At 43.1% G+C, this 15408-nt stretch overlaps 1 protein-coding gene across 1 annotated transcript in view; it reads left to right on the top strand.

The window, feature by feature from the left end:
• Positions 1-13102, top strand: part of DCAF7 (DDB1 and CUL4 associated factor 7) — a 917581-nt gene extending 904479 nt beyond the window's left edge. The window contains exon 7 of the mRNA XM_044054955.1: positions 12219-13102. Within this exon, the coding sequence (XP_043910890.1) occupies positions 12219-12391 (173 nt within the window). The 3' untranslated portion in view covers positions 12392-13102. The remainder of the gene's footprint in view (positions 1-12218) is intronic.
• Positions 13103-15408: the final 2306 nt, after the last annotated feature.

The following is a 15408-nucleotide window of genomic DNA, read 5'->3' as shown; positions in this document are numbered from 1 at the left end:
TGGGGTGCAAAGTCTGCACAGACTGCATGAATGCCTTCATCCTAGACCAAAGGATTCAGGAACTCTGCCTGTACTTCAGTCAGATCCTTACCCAAAATGCCCTGGCAGCTCTGGAATTCTTGAGAGTGTTAGGCCACATGGCATCCCTCATACCCATGCTGCCTTTGGCAGGACTCCACATGCGCAAAAGTTAATGGGTGTTAAAAAAAAAAAAAAAAAAAAAAAAACTATGGACCCAACACTCCTAACCCTTGGACTCTCCACTTCCACTTCTCCTATGCCTAAAAAAAGGAGATTCAGTGGTGGATATCTGCAATGCACACCAACCTGGGGACCCACATTTAGATTCCAGCCCCACAACAACAGTAATCCACAGATACTTCAGATCTCGGCTGGGGTGCAGTGTTACAAACAAACCAGAAGCAACTCTCAGTACAAGGAAAATGGTCTACTCTAAGGATGAAAGGCCACATCAACATCAAGGAAATGAGGACACTTCTGTTAGCCCTTCTAACATTCAAGCCCTCTATCCTGCCAGAAATCCTAAAAGTAATCACAGACAAAATGACTGTCCCGTGGTACATAAACAAGCAAGGGGGGGCCAGCTCCTACCCATTATGCAGCCTGGTCATCCAGATATGGAATCTAGCCACTTCTCTCAGGGTCCATTTATTAGCCATGTATATCCCCTCAGCACAGAATGTTATGGCAGACACACTCAACAGAACCTCTGCCCCCTCTCACGAATGGATGCTTCAGAGAGAGAGGTTTTCCTAGACTTGATAACACAGGTTTGGGTATTCCACAAGCAGAACTATTTGCTTCCCCACTCAACAGACAGATGCCCAACTTATGCACAAGGAACTCACATCCACAAGCTTGGAAAGTGGACATCATCTCCTCCTCATGGGGAGGGATGTACCTGTACGCCTCCCCCCCCTTCACTAAAATTTAAAAAGTCCTCCTAAAAATTCAGAAAGACAAACCAAAAATCCTACTGGTGACCCCCTTTTGGCCAAGACAGCATTGGTTTCCCCTCCTACATTCTCTATCCAAGGGCAATCACCACAGATTACCCCACCTCGTAGACCTACTCACACAGAACAGGGGATCCCTGCTACACCCACAGGTTAACAACCTAAAGTTGACCTTATGGGTGATGGGATTCTAATCCCTTACAGGCACCTTTATTCAGAGGACGTACTCCGTGTTCTGCAGGAGGCCAGAAAACCTCGCAATAGGAGAAACTATGTAGCTAAGTGGCACAGATTCTCCATTTGGTGTCATAGGAACAACCAGGACCCCCTCACTACCCCCATACTAAGGGTCCTAGCCTACTATTGTGAGCGACTCCAATCAGGACTAACATATTCTTCAGTCACAGTCCGTTTATCTGCCTGTCTGCCCATTTCACCCCCTCTGGCATCCAGACTGGAAGTCAAACTTTTTCTGAAGGGAGTCCTCCACATCAAACCCCCACAAAAACCCATCCCTTCTCCGTGGGACCTAAACTTTGTATTAGAAAAGCTAACCTCACCTCCCCCCCCCCGAACCCAAACACACTGTTTCCCTGAAACTATGCACATTGAAAACAGTCCTGCTAGTAGCCCTCACCTCCGCCAGGAGGGTCTCAGAGATCCAAGACCTTATGGCCACCTCTCCGTACCTTGTTTTCCACAAGGACAGAATAGGCCCCAGGACAAACCTTTCTTTCATGCCCAAGGTAGTTAATGAACTCTCATTGAATCTATCCATTAACCTACCAGTTTTTTATCCTCGTCCACAAAATGCTTCAGAAAGGACCCTACATTCCCTGGATGTACACAGACAACTTTGATATTACTTAGACGGGACCAAAGATATCAGGAAGTCAGATCAGTTATTTCCTTCCATCCCAGAGCCCTAGGGAAAGCTGTGCCTAAGCAAACCATTGCCTCATGGATCTCTAAGCCCATTTCCTTGTGCTACTCCCACCATGGGAAATCCTTAACAAAGTAATATTAAACCTCATTCTACCAGAGCTGCTGCTTCCTGTACTGCCTTTTTCAAAGGCATAGACTCCTCTTCCATTTTAGAAGCAGCTACTTGGACCTCAGTACACACCTTCACCAAACACTACAAGTTGGACATAGCATCCCATGCTAGAGCAGGATTTGCCAGGTCTATTCTACAGGGTCTACTTGACCACAGGACCTCTTCCTCCTCCCAGGTTCATACTTAAAGCTCTGGTACTTTCCCTACTGTTATGAGTACTGCAACATCAGAGTAGAAGGACATAGAATAGTATTGTAAAAACTTACCATAACCTTAGATGTCCTTCTCTTCTATGTTGCAGTATTCAGTCCCCCCCCCCATCTACCCCCTGTCTCTCTCTAATTACTATTCCAGGTATCATCTGTGGGCACATTGCCATCTCCCCTGGTCTCAACCTACACAGCCATCCTACTGCCCTGGGACTGGCCTACATGTAAGTCTAAGGGTCTCATATTAGGGCTCGTCAAACCTCACAAGCACTACTGCATGTGGCAAAACAATCCTGATGAGGGTACGTGCAGAAATCACTTTTATACCTGACGTCAGTTTATGGCTCTGGTAAGCGACGTCACACGTACCCTCCAGAAACAAAGACTGGTATACTGGCCGGACGGTGGCGCTGCAAGCAGCAACTCCCTGCTGTTATGAATACTGCAGCATAGAAGAGAAGGACATCTAAGGTTCTGGTAAGTTCTTGCACAACTATTCTATGCCATGGTCGTAGGGGAGGCCACAAAAAAAGGAAATTGCAGAACAAAGATTCACTCCAATCAGATAATGCAGGATTGTGCCTTCACTTTTCCTGAGCCCAAGGCCATAGTTACCACAGATGCATCCCAGATCGGGGGGAGGGGGGACTTTTTGGGAAAGATGGACCAAGGCATATGGTCCCCCAAAGAGGCCAGTACACATTTCAGTGTCTTAGAAAGAGATCTGTCCTCCTAGTGTTGCAAGCCATTCAAGACGGTCTCCTCTGGGACATTTGCGATCCAGAGAGACAGCTTGTCAGTGGTCTAGCACATCAACAAACAAGGAAGAACCAAATCTTACCCCATGTGTCAGGAAGCTGAGAGTGTGGCAATGGACGATCGCATCCAGTCGATTTCTGATAGCAATGCACATTCCAGGGAAATCCAGTGTGATAGCAGACAAGTTAAGCAGGTCCAGTCTAGTACCTCACAAGTGCTCACTCAACATGAAAGTGGCGGGAAAGATATTCCTCCAATGGGACCAACCTTGTTGCGACCTCTCTTCATCTCCTCTCAACAATAAGTGCAGGAGGTACTTTGCTCTGGTCCATCCAGCGGGGGAGTCGTAGAGAGACACTCTCCTTAAAGAATAGTGCCCTGGTCTCCTCTACATTTTTCCCGGGTACCTCTAATTCTTTCAGAAAATATCTCAATTGAAGAGCGCAGTCATCCTCATTGCCCCTTATTGGCCTCATCAAATTTGTTTCCCTTTCTTTGACCTCATCTGCTTCTTTCCCTGTGGATTCTGAATCCAATTCCAGACTGAAACCTGATGCACCTTGACGTCTCAGGCCTGAAATTAACTGCATTGTTTCTCCACTTCAGTTAATAGCAAGAAAAAAAGTTATATACTTACCATAACATTCCATCTGTGCTGTTCATTTTAATTTATCCTTGACATATGGGGACTCCCGAACATCAGAACCAGCTCCGCTGTTACTACAGCTCGTGCAGGCCAAAACCTGTTGAGCTTCACCTCTGCCTACAGTCATTCTCCCAGTTACTTCATTTCGAGTTTGTAGATTCGAGATATAGTCATAGGTAAGGAAGCCTTCATGGAAAGCAAATCTGCTGTGCCTTAATGATTGCAATAAAGTTATATGTACATTTACTTAAATACATACACTTAAAGAAATCCCAATCCCTCAGAGCCACAAGCCCCAGGGATCTAAACCTTGTCATCACAATAAACAAAATATGCTGGAGGGATAGGTTCCTGACCCAGAGACTCCCCAGTCAGACACTGACACTAACACTGAGGGTTGGGAGGGTGGCCTAATGGTTAAGGTGTTTGCCTTACAAACGCAAGGTGCAGGGTTTGAGTCTCACTTGGGATAATTGGCTGGTCTTAAAATGGCTCGCAAGGGCAACTAGCCTAGTACTAATCAGTGTCAGTGTCATTATCCATTCCAGCAAAGGGTCTTCAAAATGCTGAGGGATGGGAGGAGGGGACTCCAGGATAAATGAAAGTGGACAACACAGATGGAATGTTATGCTAAGTGCATAACTTCTTTATCTGATGATGTCAGTTTTAATTTTGTCCTTGACGTAAGGGTCAGAGTCATGTACCCGTGAATTACCATATAGGTGGCAGTACACTAAACACCGAAAGTGTGATAAGAGACTTAGGGACACAGTTGGACAGTGGTCTCACCTTCGATAACCACATCGCTACAACAGTCAGGAAATCCTTATATGTGGCACACCTCATCACCAAGGGCTTTTCATCCAGAAAAAAGGAGGTCATTGTCCCACTGTACTCATCCCTCATTAGACCCCATTATAGAATACAACGCCCCATTTGGTATGTACCTCTCAAGACATCTGCAACAACAGGAAAGACTGCAGAAATATCTTATTAAAGAATCACAGACCTAAAGCAGGTGCCCTACGCTGACCGCCTTATATACTCCAGCTATACTCTGTCGCATATCGTCTATTCAGAGGCGATCTCTGCTTAACATACAAGGCCATATCAAACCCAGAGCTGTTGGACATGCTACACTTAAAGAAATCCCAATCCCTCAGAGCCACACGCCCCAGGGATCTAAACCTTGTCATCACAATAAACAAAATATGCTGGAGGGATAGGTTCCTGACCCAGGGTCTCCCCAGTCTCTGGAATAGATTGCCCATACATGTCAAGCAGAGTGCCTCTTTGGTCCTCTTCAAACGGAACCTTGACGATTGGATGGGCGAAAGGAAATTCACCCCGGGGATCACGTCAGTCGCCCTGCTAGACAGGGGTCCAGGGAAGTAAATAGTGTGGGAAGAAATAGCCAGGGAATTGTTATGGCTAGGCTTGTTTAGGCCCTAGGTCTGATAGCCTAGTACCAACCTATGAACCTATGAGTTTCCAGCTACATTAGTCCTTGGGAGGATTAAGAGAAGGACATTCCTCAGTGCCATTGAACCAAAGGATGCTCTTTTCTTAAAGACCAAATCCAATTTGTAATGAGTAATAAAGGTATGGGGAGAAGCCCAAGTTGCTGCTGCACATATATTATCCATTGAAGCTCTGGATTGGAAAACTGAAGTGGCTACAGATTTGTAGAATGTGCCTTAGGCCTAGGCAAATCAATTTTCTTCTTACAGATGAAGGATATGCAATCCTTGAGCCATTTGGCTAAGGTCACTTTGGTTTACCAGGCCTTACACTTAAAAAGGAGACAAATAATTGTCAGATTTTCTTGCGTCTTTCATTTTATGTAGCTAGAAACATAACTGTCTGTGAACATGTAATAAATGCATACAGTATTCACCTTTGTTCCTAAAATTGGGAAGAATGCTGGTAAATTGATAGTCTGATATTGGTCTCTGACACTACCTTGGGTAGAAAAGTGAGATTTTTCCTTTGAAACTCTGTCTTTGTGACAGATTAGAAAAGGTAGTCTACATGATAAGGCTTGTATTACTGAAATCCTTTTGGTAGAGGTTATTGCCACCAGAAATAGTTTTCCATGACAAAAACTTTAGATCGCAGTCTGCAGATAGTTTGAGGGGGGAATACACATTAGTTTGTAACACTAGGTTTAGATCCCAAGGTGGAGTAGGCTCCTTAAAAGGAGGTTTCAACAATTGTGTCCCTTTTAAAAAGGACTTGCAAAGCTTGAGAAGCCAAGGAACATTCATCCAAACTATTATGGAAATTTGAAATTGCTGCTATTTGGATTTTAATGGTAAAGGGAAAGCTCTTGCATTGAAAAGAGAAGCTAAGACTTCTAAAATGTTATCAGTAGATGCAAAAAAGGGGGTTAATACCCCTTTCATGTGCCCAAAAGGTAAATCTCTTCCACTTACTAGTATAGAGTTTACTGGTAGAAGGCTTATGAGAAGCTAGCAGAATTTGGCATACCAGGGAAGAAAGGTTAACTTGCCTGGCAATTAATAGAACTGGAGGAACCATGCTGTCAACTTGAGGTTCAGAATGTTTGGATGTACTAATCCTTCTGGATGGGACAGAAGGTGTGGAGAAGTATCTCTTGGTGACGTCCACGGAGGGGGGATCAGGGCAAAGTAGTTGCTGCATTTGTTAAGGAGAGAAGCAAACGGCCTGCTGCAAGGCTGGCCCCATTGACAGAAAATCATTTCTGTCAGTTTTGGATTGAGAGACCACTCATGAGGCTGGAGAATACATCTTCTCAATTTATCTGCTATCACATTGGAACTCCCCAGAGTATGTGCTGCCATCAGAAAGCAGTTGGAAGAGATCACCCACTGCCACACTCTGAAGCTTCTCAACAAGAGGGTAAGATTGGCTCCTCCCTGTTAGTTAATATACCAAACTACTGACATATTATCTGTTTGAATCGCAATTGTATCCGTAGGAAGAGCAGTTTGAAAGGCTTGCAATGCTAAAAGCACCTCTCAGCTCCAGAAAATTGATATGCAAGTTGGCTTGTAAGGGAGATGCAAGTGCCTTGGATAGTCTTGCCCAGAAAATCTCCCCACCCTATCTGAGAGGCATCCGTGGTCACTATGGTCTTGGGTTCTAAAAGGACAAAGGATCGGCCCAGGAGAATTTCTCTGGAATGCATCTACCAAGCTACATCTTTTCTGCAATGATTGGTGATCAAAATCTGGTCTGACATGGGTTGGTATAGCATTGAATATTGAGATGCAAGCAGTCACTGTAGAATTTTCATGTGATATCTTGCTATGGGAATTAGTTATTGCTGCTGCCATGGAACCTAGACCTGTAAAATTAGACAAGTGGTTACTGTGGATTACTTTTTGGACCCGATTTCTGATTTTCTGAATTCTCCCGGGAGGAAGGGATGCCACACTGGTTGCTATATTTAGCACTGCCTCTATAAACTCTAAGGTCTGAGTTGGAGTCTGTTGAGATTTTTCATCATTTATAGTTATTCCTAAGTATGCAGAGATATAGAGAACATAATCCCTTGCTTCTGTCAATTGATGCTTGGTTGGAGTGGTAATGAGCCAGTCATCCAAGTACGGAAACACCCGGAATACTTCCAGTCTCAAGTGAGCTGCTACTACTGCCATACATTTGGTAAACACTCTGGGGTGCTGTGGTGAGACCAAAGGGCAGCACTCTGAATTGGTAGTGTCTGGCTCCCAGGCAGAAGTGGAAGAACTTTCTGGAGCGCTTCTCCATTTTTGTGTGATAATATGCAGCCTGAAGATCTATTGAGCACATTGTCATCCTATTCCAAAAACAGAAGCATGGACTGCACCATAACCATCTGGAGTTTTCTTTGCTACACTGATGTGTTCAGTGCACTGTGATCCAAAATCGGTCTCCAGTCCCTTGTCTCTGTCACATAAAAGATTCTTGAGTAAGTTCCGGATTCTTTTTGGTCTGGTGGGATTTCCTTGGATGATGACTCCCTTCCCTAGAAGTTTTTGGGTTTCTAGAACTTCTGGTTCCCTCTGACTGGGTGGAACAGTGAGGATTTTTTGCATATGAGGAGATGAAAAGAAAAGGGTATGGTATAACCTCGGGAAATAATCCTCTGCACCCAAAAATCTGTTGTATTTAGCCAGGCATTTTGGTACAATGATAAGCATTCCCTGACTACCTCCAGAGGAAGACAATCAGTCCTCCTTTCCGGAATGCTGAAAGGGCTTACCCAGGAAGGAGTCCCTGAAACCCAGTTTTTGCGGACCACCTCTGCCGCGTAGACAGCATTTTCCATTGTAGCCCCCCCCCCCCGCACACCCCTAGGAGAACTGGCTCCATGTGTGTCTTGGAAAAGCCCTTGGGACTTTTTGAACCACATCTTTCCACTGCTCCTCTGATTCCTGGAGAAGGATCTTTTGAGAGTGGAACACAGCAGAAAGGGTCTTACCATCCTTCTCACACCTGGATAATGTCTCTCTACCGTTTGGGCCAAACAGAGATGATCCATCCAAAGGTGCATTGACGAATGAAGACTTAAATGGCTCCGCAAAGTGTCACAGACTCATCCAGGAGTGTCTCCTTATGGTCACGCCTGAACCTGCAGCTCTGGGTGGTCCCTTCGGCTGCATGCTCAAGAAGCTTCATGGACGAGTTTGATACACTCCAGAGTAGCCAACTGGGAAGCAACGTTTCTTTTTTTGGACTCCCTCAGTAACACTTTGATCAGTAGCTCCTTGAGCATATCCCCCTGAAATCTGGTAAAATGCGCTAGGAAATTCAAAGACCTTAAGACGAAGGTCAATGAAGTATAAACCCACATTCCAAATCTATCCTTTGCCCGAGACGCACTGTTGGGTGGATGGATAGAGGAACTCTCCTCATCTAGTTCCTTTTTGGTGGCGGGCGCAATAACCAATGCCATCTATCGCTAATCCTTTGGCCTAGAATTGTTTATCCTCATGGGTGAATAAAATTTTGTCCGATCTCTTGGGGATGGATTCAGTGGTGTCTGGTGCCTTCCATGCCCAGTGAGAGATCAACTGAATGAGCTCTGTTAGCAGGGGGAATCACCCAAGATGTAGACGGGTGAGTACCGAAAAACCTGCAAATAAAATGATTCCTCAGAGAAAGGATTTTGGGACTTCCAATCACCCCTCTGTTTCAATAATTCTAGGATGTCTCCAAAGGAGACATCATCCGGGAATGACCTTGAGGACCCTTCCCCTTCATCAAAATCAGTGTCTTCCGTGACTGATTCCTGTGGGGAGTCTAAAGGGCTTCCTCTTGCACTTCTTCTGAGGAACTTCCTCAAGAGGATAGTCTGGTGAGATGTTGGAAGATGACAGAATCTATATCTGAGGTTCCTGAGGATTTAACATTTGTTGCCCCAGTGGAGAGAGAGGTGGAATAACTGAGTTTGAGGAAGGTATTTGCTCAGAGGTGGAAGAGGCTGACTGAGTGACTGCATAGCCATGGCTCTCTCCATTGCCTCGAAGCCCCTCCCCCCCAAAAGGAAGAGAGCTTGGAACCAAGAGAGACTGCCTGGGAGCCGTGGTACTCCCAGCTCTGATGAGACAGCCCCCGAGACAGAAGCCAGAGCCAAACTGAACCATGCAGAGTCTACAGGATGCAGGATGAGTTGGGAGTCAATACCGGCTCCTCAGAGCCAACTGGGCAGATAGAGGTCTCTGGATCCGAAAGGAGCTCAGAGCAATAATTGGTTTCGAAGGAAGAGAAATCTCCGGAACCAATACAGTCAGCGCCGGATAATTTGGAGCTGAAAAAACTAATACCCCAGAGGAGGTCAGAGGAGGGGTAGTAGTTAAAGGGGTAAAGGAAAGTTCAGCTCCTAAACCCATAGGGGTCAGAGCCAAAGGGAGTCCTGTATATCCTCTCATGCACAGAATTTTATTCACCATTCTCTCCATGTTGACTTCTGTAAGACTTTTGGTGGAACGCACAGACATTAGAGTGTGTAATGTAGGCCTTTCCAGAAAAATTTCAGGTAATTCACCCACAAAAGGATCGATTGGGGAGTAAGTTGCCCTAGGCAAAACTTGCTCTACTGTATTAGTACTCTGTTTCGATGTAGTCGGCGTTGAGGAAGATCCAGGAAGCTATACTTCTTGAGCAGAAGATAGAAGTTGCTGATGTACCAAAGACTTCAGAGTCAAAACCTTAGAATCAGCACCAGTGGCCAGTGCCATTGATTTTTCTGGTACTGAAGCCGTAGACCCTGTATCCTTGGGATCCAAAGAACTTGTAGGAACCGAGGATCTAGATTTTTTGTGTGTCGGTGCAGAAGGAGATGATGGTACCAACAAGCTTTTTTTTAGACTTCTCTAAGGAGGACGAGGAGGACATCAGTTTTACTTTTGTCATGAGCAGATATGGCCTCTCCAAAGGCGGAAGGGATCAAATCTTTTAGAATTAACTTATTTTTTCTTTCTACAAGGGCCCTATGACTAAAGCTATGGCAAATATTGCAGTCTTCTTGAAGATGAAGTAAACTTAAACAATACTTGCATAAAAGGTGCGGGTCTGAGAGTGGAATCTTATGGCTACACTTTTGGCATTTCTTGAAGCCAGAGGGCCCTTTGGGATTCTCAGCCATAAGAAAAAAAAGGCTGGTAAGAAGCCCACATCACACTTGCACCAGTAAGGAATAAGGAGAGGTTTAGGTGAAGGAAAGAAGAGTAAGAATAAGAAGGAAAGGGACCATCAACAATGATAGTACAAGGTACAGAAAAGGGACCATCAATGATGATAGCTCAAGGTACACTGAAGTGTACAGAAAGGGAGAAAGATAAAAACTGCAAGAAAAGAAAGATAGCGATGAGTATATGGAGAAAAATGCAGGAATTACAAGGCAATATTAAAAGAGGAGAGAAAAATGTGAAGAAAAAATATTAGAAAAATTCTTGACTCGAGAGTTATGGTGAACAGGTCTGTCTAGAAAAGCGGCGAATGAGATCTGAGGTAACCGTGATAGTAGGATTGTGGGTAGAGGTGAAATTTGAGAGTTTTTAGCATGGGCGAGCTGTAGTAATGGCCGAGTCGGTTCCGATGCTCAGAAGTTAGCCCTATACGTCAAGGATAAAATGAAAATTGACATCAGATCACAAGGCTATCCTCCCGTGTTCGCTACTTTATTTTATCCTCCCTCAAAGCTTCTACTAGAAAAATTTGCAGAAGTAAATGGAAAAGGTTCAGCAAAGCAAAATGTTATTGACCCTTTTTCAGCACCACTTAATGTTTTTAGCAAAAAAATTTTTATGAAGTTGCTAGTTCTGCTGTTAGAATACAACTAGCTGCCATTTCTGATTTTCACATTGGGGTAAGCAATTCGTCTTTAGCCTCTTTCAAACTTTGAAAGGCCTTTGTAAGGGGAACTTTTCTTCTAAGACCCCTTTTTAAAGACCCAACTCCCTCATGGGATTTAAATTTAGTTTTACAGTCCTTGACCCAGTCTCCCTTTGAGGTAGCAGCCAAATTTGAATTAAAATGTCTCACCTTGGAAGACCATCATTTAGTGGCCATTACATCCACTCAGTGTGTCAGAACTTCAAGCCCCATCTTCTAAACCTCCTTATTTGATTTTTCATAAGGGTTTTAGGGTATCCTTACGAACTAACTCCTTCCTAAGGTGATGTCAGAATCCAATATTAATCAAAATGTCAAACTTCCAGTCTTCTTTCCAAATTTTTCAAAGGAGAGTATTTGCTACATTTGCTGGATTTACACAGACAATTGCGTTTTTACTTAACACAGGACAAACATTTTCAGGAAATCAGATCAGTTATTTTTCTCCTTTTCAGATTCAAAATTGGGTTAACCAGATACTAAAGTGACCTTAGCCATAAAGCTCACTCTACCAGGTCTATGGCAACCTCTTCAGTGTTTGTATTGTTTTTATCCAGATCTTCCATGGATTATATTTGTGCAGCTACAACTTCGGCTGATTAGAAATTAGATATGGTCTCTAAGGGGAAGAGCAGCTTTTGGCTCAGCGGTGCTGAGACATATCCTTCCTTAGAATCCTCCCAGGATTGAGGTAGCTAAGGACTCTGTCCCGACAGTTGAGGAATGAATGAAAATGACTTCAATAAAGAAGTTATGTACTCAGCAAAACGCTCCATCTGTGTTGTCCGTTTTCATTCTTCCTCAGTTTTTCTTCCAACCCCCTATCAATATGACTTTTGGATGAGTCAGAAGATACTAAAAGGACCAAAATTCCTTTGTTTGAGCTCCAGATACTGGTGTTTATTTTCCATATTCACTAAAAGTCCACAAATAAGCTCTGGGGTGTGGTAGGAGACTAGTGCATTGTGAGTAAAAGAGGAGTTTGAGAGCTTTTAGTGTTTCGTGAGCTGTAAAAACGTGCCTGGGTCGGATCTGAACCCAGTGGTTGAGGAAGAATGAAAATGGACAACATAGATGGAACATTATGGTGAGTGCAGAACTTTTTTGTCTTGCACCTTAGTAGTGCCAGACTACATGAACTTTAGCCAGAAGTAAAGCTAGACGCATTTAATTGCACTCTGTAATAGTTTGTTTTCCATTTTCAGCTGATGACCACCAAGCTCTCATCTGGGATATTCAGCAAATGCCACGTGCCATTGAAGATCCAATTTTGGCTTATACTGCAGAAGGTGAAATTAACAATGTGCAGTGGGCATCAACTCAGCCTGACTGGATAGCCATATGCTACAATAACTGTCTGGAAATTCTAAGAGTGTAACATGACTGGCTAATGAAAGATACTTTGGGGATTATGATGCATTTGTTTAAATTGTTATGTAAAGCGTGAGTGAAGCTCTCCAGGGCCATAACTGACAATTTGCTACATCAAACTACTTGTGGATTTACTCAAGGACCCTTAATGTACATATATTCAACTTGGATGACTTCAGCAAAGAAAGCATACAATGTGGGCAACAGGCCATGTTTTTTGAACACAGAATCACAGTCACAAGAGACTGAGCCTGATAAAATGGAATATGTCATTGTTTTGAACATGTCTTGCTTAAAAATGGTTTTGAAACAAGTTTGGTAAGCAGTAGATGAGAATTTATTCAGGGTTTTGTTTTAGTTATTTAATAAAAGTTTAAATGTGTATAAAATGTGTATATTTAAAACAGTAGCCAGTTTTGCTGGCTGTAACAATGAGATCGTAGTGGTGCTGCCTTTAGTCTTGACACTTTTCAGTGATATTTGAAAATTTGTTACATTCGAGTTACTTTGTTTAGCCTTGTATAGCTCAAATTTTATAGCAGTTGACACACTGCAGGTTTCCTTTTCATGTACATGCACAAAAGAGACTCAGAATTGGTGATCTTTTATCTTCTTAAATATACTTTGCATTGGTGATGTAGGATTTATTTTCACTTCCAGTGTAACTGTATGTGCCATTTTGACATGCAACATAAAGTTATGAAGTTTTAATTCTCAACAGTTTAATTATGTTATTAGTTATAGGTGAGCCCACTGTAGCCTGAGTCTTTGGTGTTCATTGTCATGACATGTCCATTGTATAACATGCTTATGGCTTAGTTTTGAAAGATTACATTGCAGCCTTTGAAGGCAATGTATGTAATGGTTGCAGAGAAAACATTTTTTTTCAGGGATTTCACTTGGGGTGGTAGATTTATTGTCAGTATAAATTTTAAAGAGATAGTAACTTGAAAAAATAGGTTACTAGAGTATTTTAATTTGTAAGCATGTTCATATAATTATTAGACTTTCTTCTTAATGTATCTACACTGACGTAAATGAGAGATGCACCTCTCTCACTTGTATAACTTTCTGAAGCATTGTTTTTTACTTTTAAATGAAATGTAAACTTGAGCATTCATATGTTAGAAACGGGGACCAAAATGCTGTTTCCTACATTTGTGGACAAAACTTTCAGAAGTTCAGTCTTATAATTCCATAGAGTAAAATTTCACTCCAGGTTTGATCCTAATGTTAGTTACAAACTGTGTAACAGTGCACAAGTCCTACACCAAATGTAATACATTTACATCAGTACTGCTCAAACTACACAACTGTGCCTCCAAACATAATGAAATCTGGCACTTTAACAAGTATGACATTTGTAAAAGCCTTCAAAGATGTAACAGCAGAATAAGAGCTGTAGTTTAAAATGCTTACAAAATTTGACATGAACACTTTTAAACATTTTCAGGTATATACAGTCCTACCTACTTCACGTGTAAGAAAATAACTGAGCTCTACCCACCACAAAATGTTATTTTATACTACAAGCAAGCCAAGTTTACTCCACAAAGTTGATTCCACAACACAGCTTATGGTAATAACAAGTGCAGCCCTTTGCTCAAGTCAAATAACAGTTTTCGAATGTCATTAAAAAAGATCAATCACACAGAGAGGTGAAAGGAGAACTTAAGCACACCAGTAGCTACTGGTATGATGGATATACAAATAAATTCGGGCTAACCAAGGGTTAGCCAGGCACAGATATCAGGACTGTGTGTGCACCTGTGGAGGGAGCCACGGCGCATGGCTAAGTCTTAAAATTGAACTCAAGACCCACAAATTTGATTTATATTTGAGTTGTAGGAGGTGATTCACTGACAGTCTCTGTCCATCAGAGACATAGGAGCCAGACCAGGATGAAAGAATAGTGTAAAATCTTACCATAGTTGTCCTTCTCTTCCATGTTGCAGTATTCTTTACATGAGGGATTCCCCGCAAAGGATGACCCGACATCCAGCCAGTATACAGAAGTCTTTTAACACTGCAAGGTATGTAGGACATTGTACGTAGGCCATAAAAGTGACGTCTGCACATACCATCCTCAGAACTTTTCAGCCACCAGTCTGTCTGCCATCATCAGTCATCTGTCTGCTCGCCCGAGTTGTTGCCGATGTACATGTTTCAGATAAGTGCCCCATTGGGGTTGTTTCTTTCTTCTTTTTTGCTACTGCATTTTCTTGAAGTTTATCCAAGAAAGGCAAGTGCCACTGTGGTAGCCAAATTCCACACAAAGGTAGTCACGATCAGTGCCTTTTCTGCCTAGGGCCTTCTCACGACTGTACATTTTGTCCCATCTGTAAGTCTGTTCTCCCTATGACTCTCCACAGTCTGCCCACCTTAAACATTTACTTAGAAAACCAACGGCTTAAGCGACTAGCGCATGACATTATGCAGGGTGCGTCTTGGCTTCTGCTGAATCTCGGAAGAAGTCCAAAACTGTCCGGCCTGAATCTTTGGCTGCACTTCTCCATCCGTACATTCCTCTTGAGGCCGATGAAGGGGCCAGATGTACACTTGGATCTTACCTCGGATTCTTCAGTGGGTACCAGATCGAAAGCCACTAAGGACCCAGCCACTAGCACATCCACAGAGGCCTTGCAGACATCTGCTTTGGATGGACAGAGGGAACCATGGCTCATCATTTCAGAAGGCCGTCGGGGTATTAATCAAAATTTGGTCTGTGAGGAAGTGTCTCCAAGTGTTATAGAATGCAGGCCTTCATCAGGACTGCCTACCTATTTTAAAACAGATATTCCTGTAAAGAAAAGACAGAAAACTAAGCACATTTCTTCTCCCCCGGCTCCTGTGCCAGAAAGGCAGGCCTTTTCTCAAGGTATCCTAAATGTCTTCATGGCTTTAAGGCTGCCTACTCCCTTTGCCTTTTCCTTTGAAAAGAGTGCAGCTCAAGAAGGCTTAGATGAGGAGGATTTCTCATCAGATGAATCCCTGGATTATTTATAGGTTTGTAGGTTAGTACTA

This window comes from Protopterus annectens, chromosome 13.part0 (assembly GCF_019279795.1).
Source record: "Protopterus annectens isolate FY-2018-M chromosome 13.part0, PAN1.0, whole genome shotgun sequence".
Classification (NCBI taxonomy): Eukaryota; Metazoa; Chordata; order Ceratodontiformes; family Protopteridae; genus Protopterus; species Protopterus annectens.
This window is presented reverse-complemented; position numbering and strand designations above follow the sequence as displayed.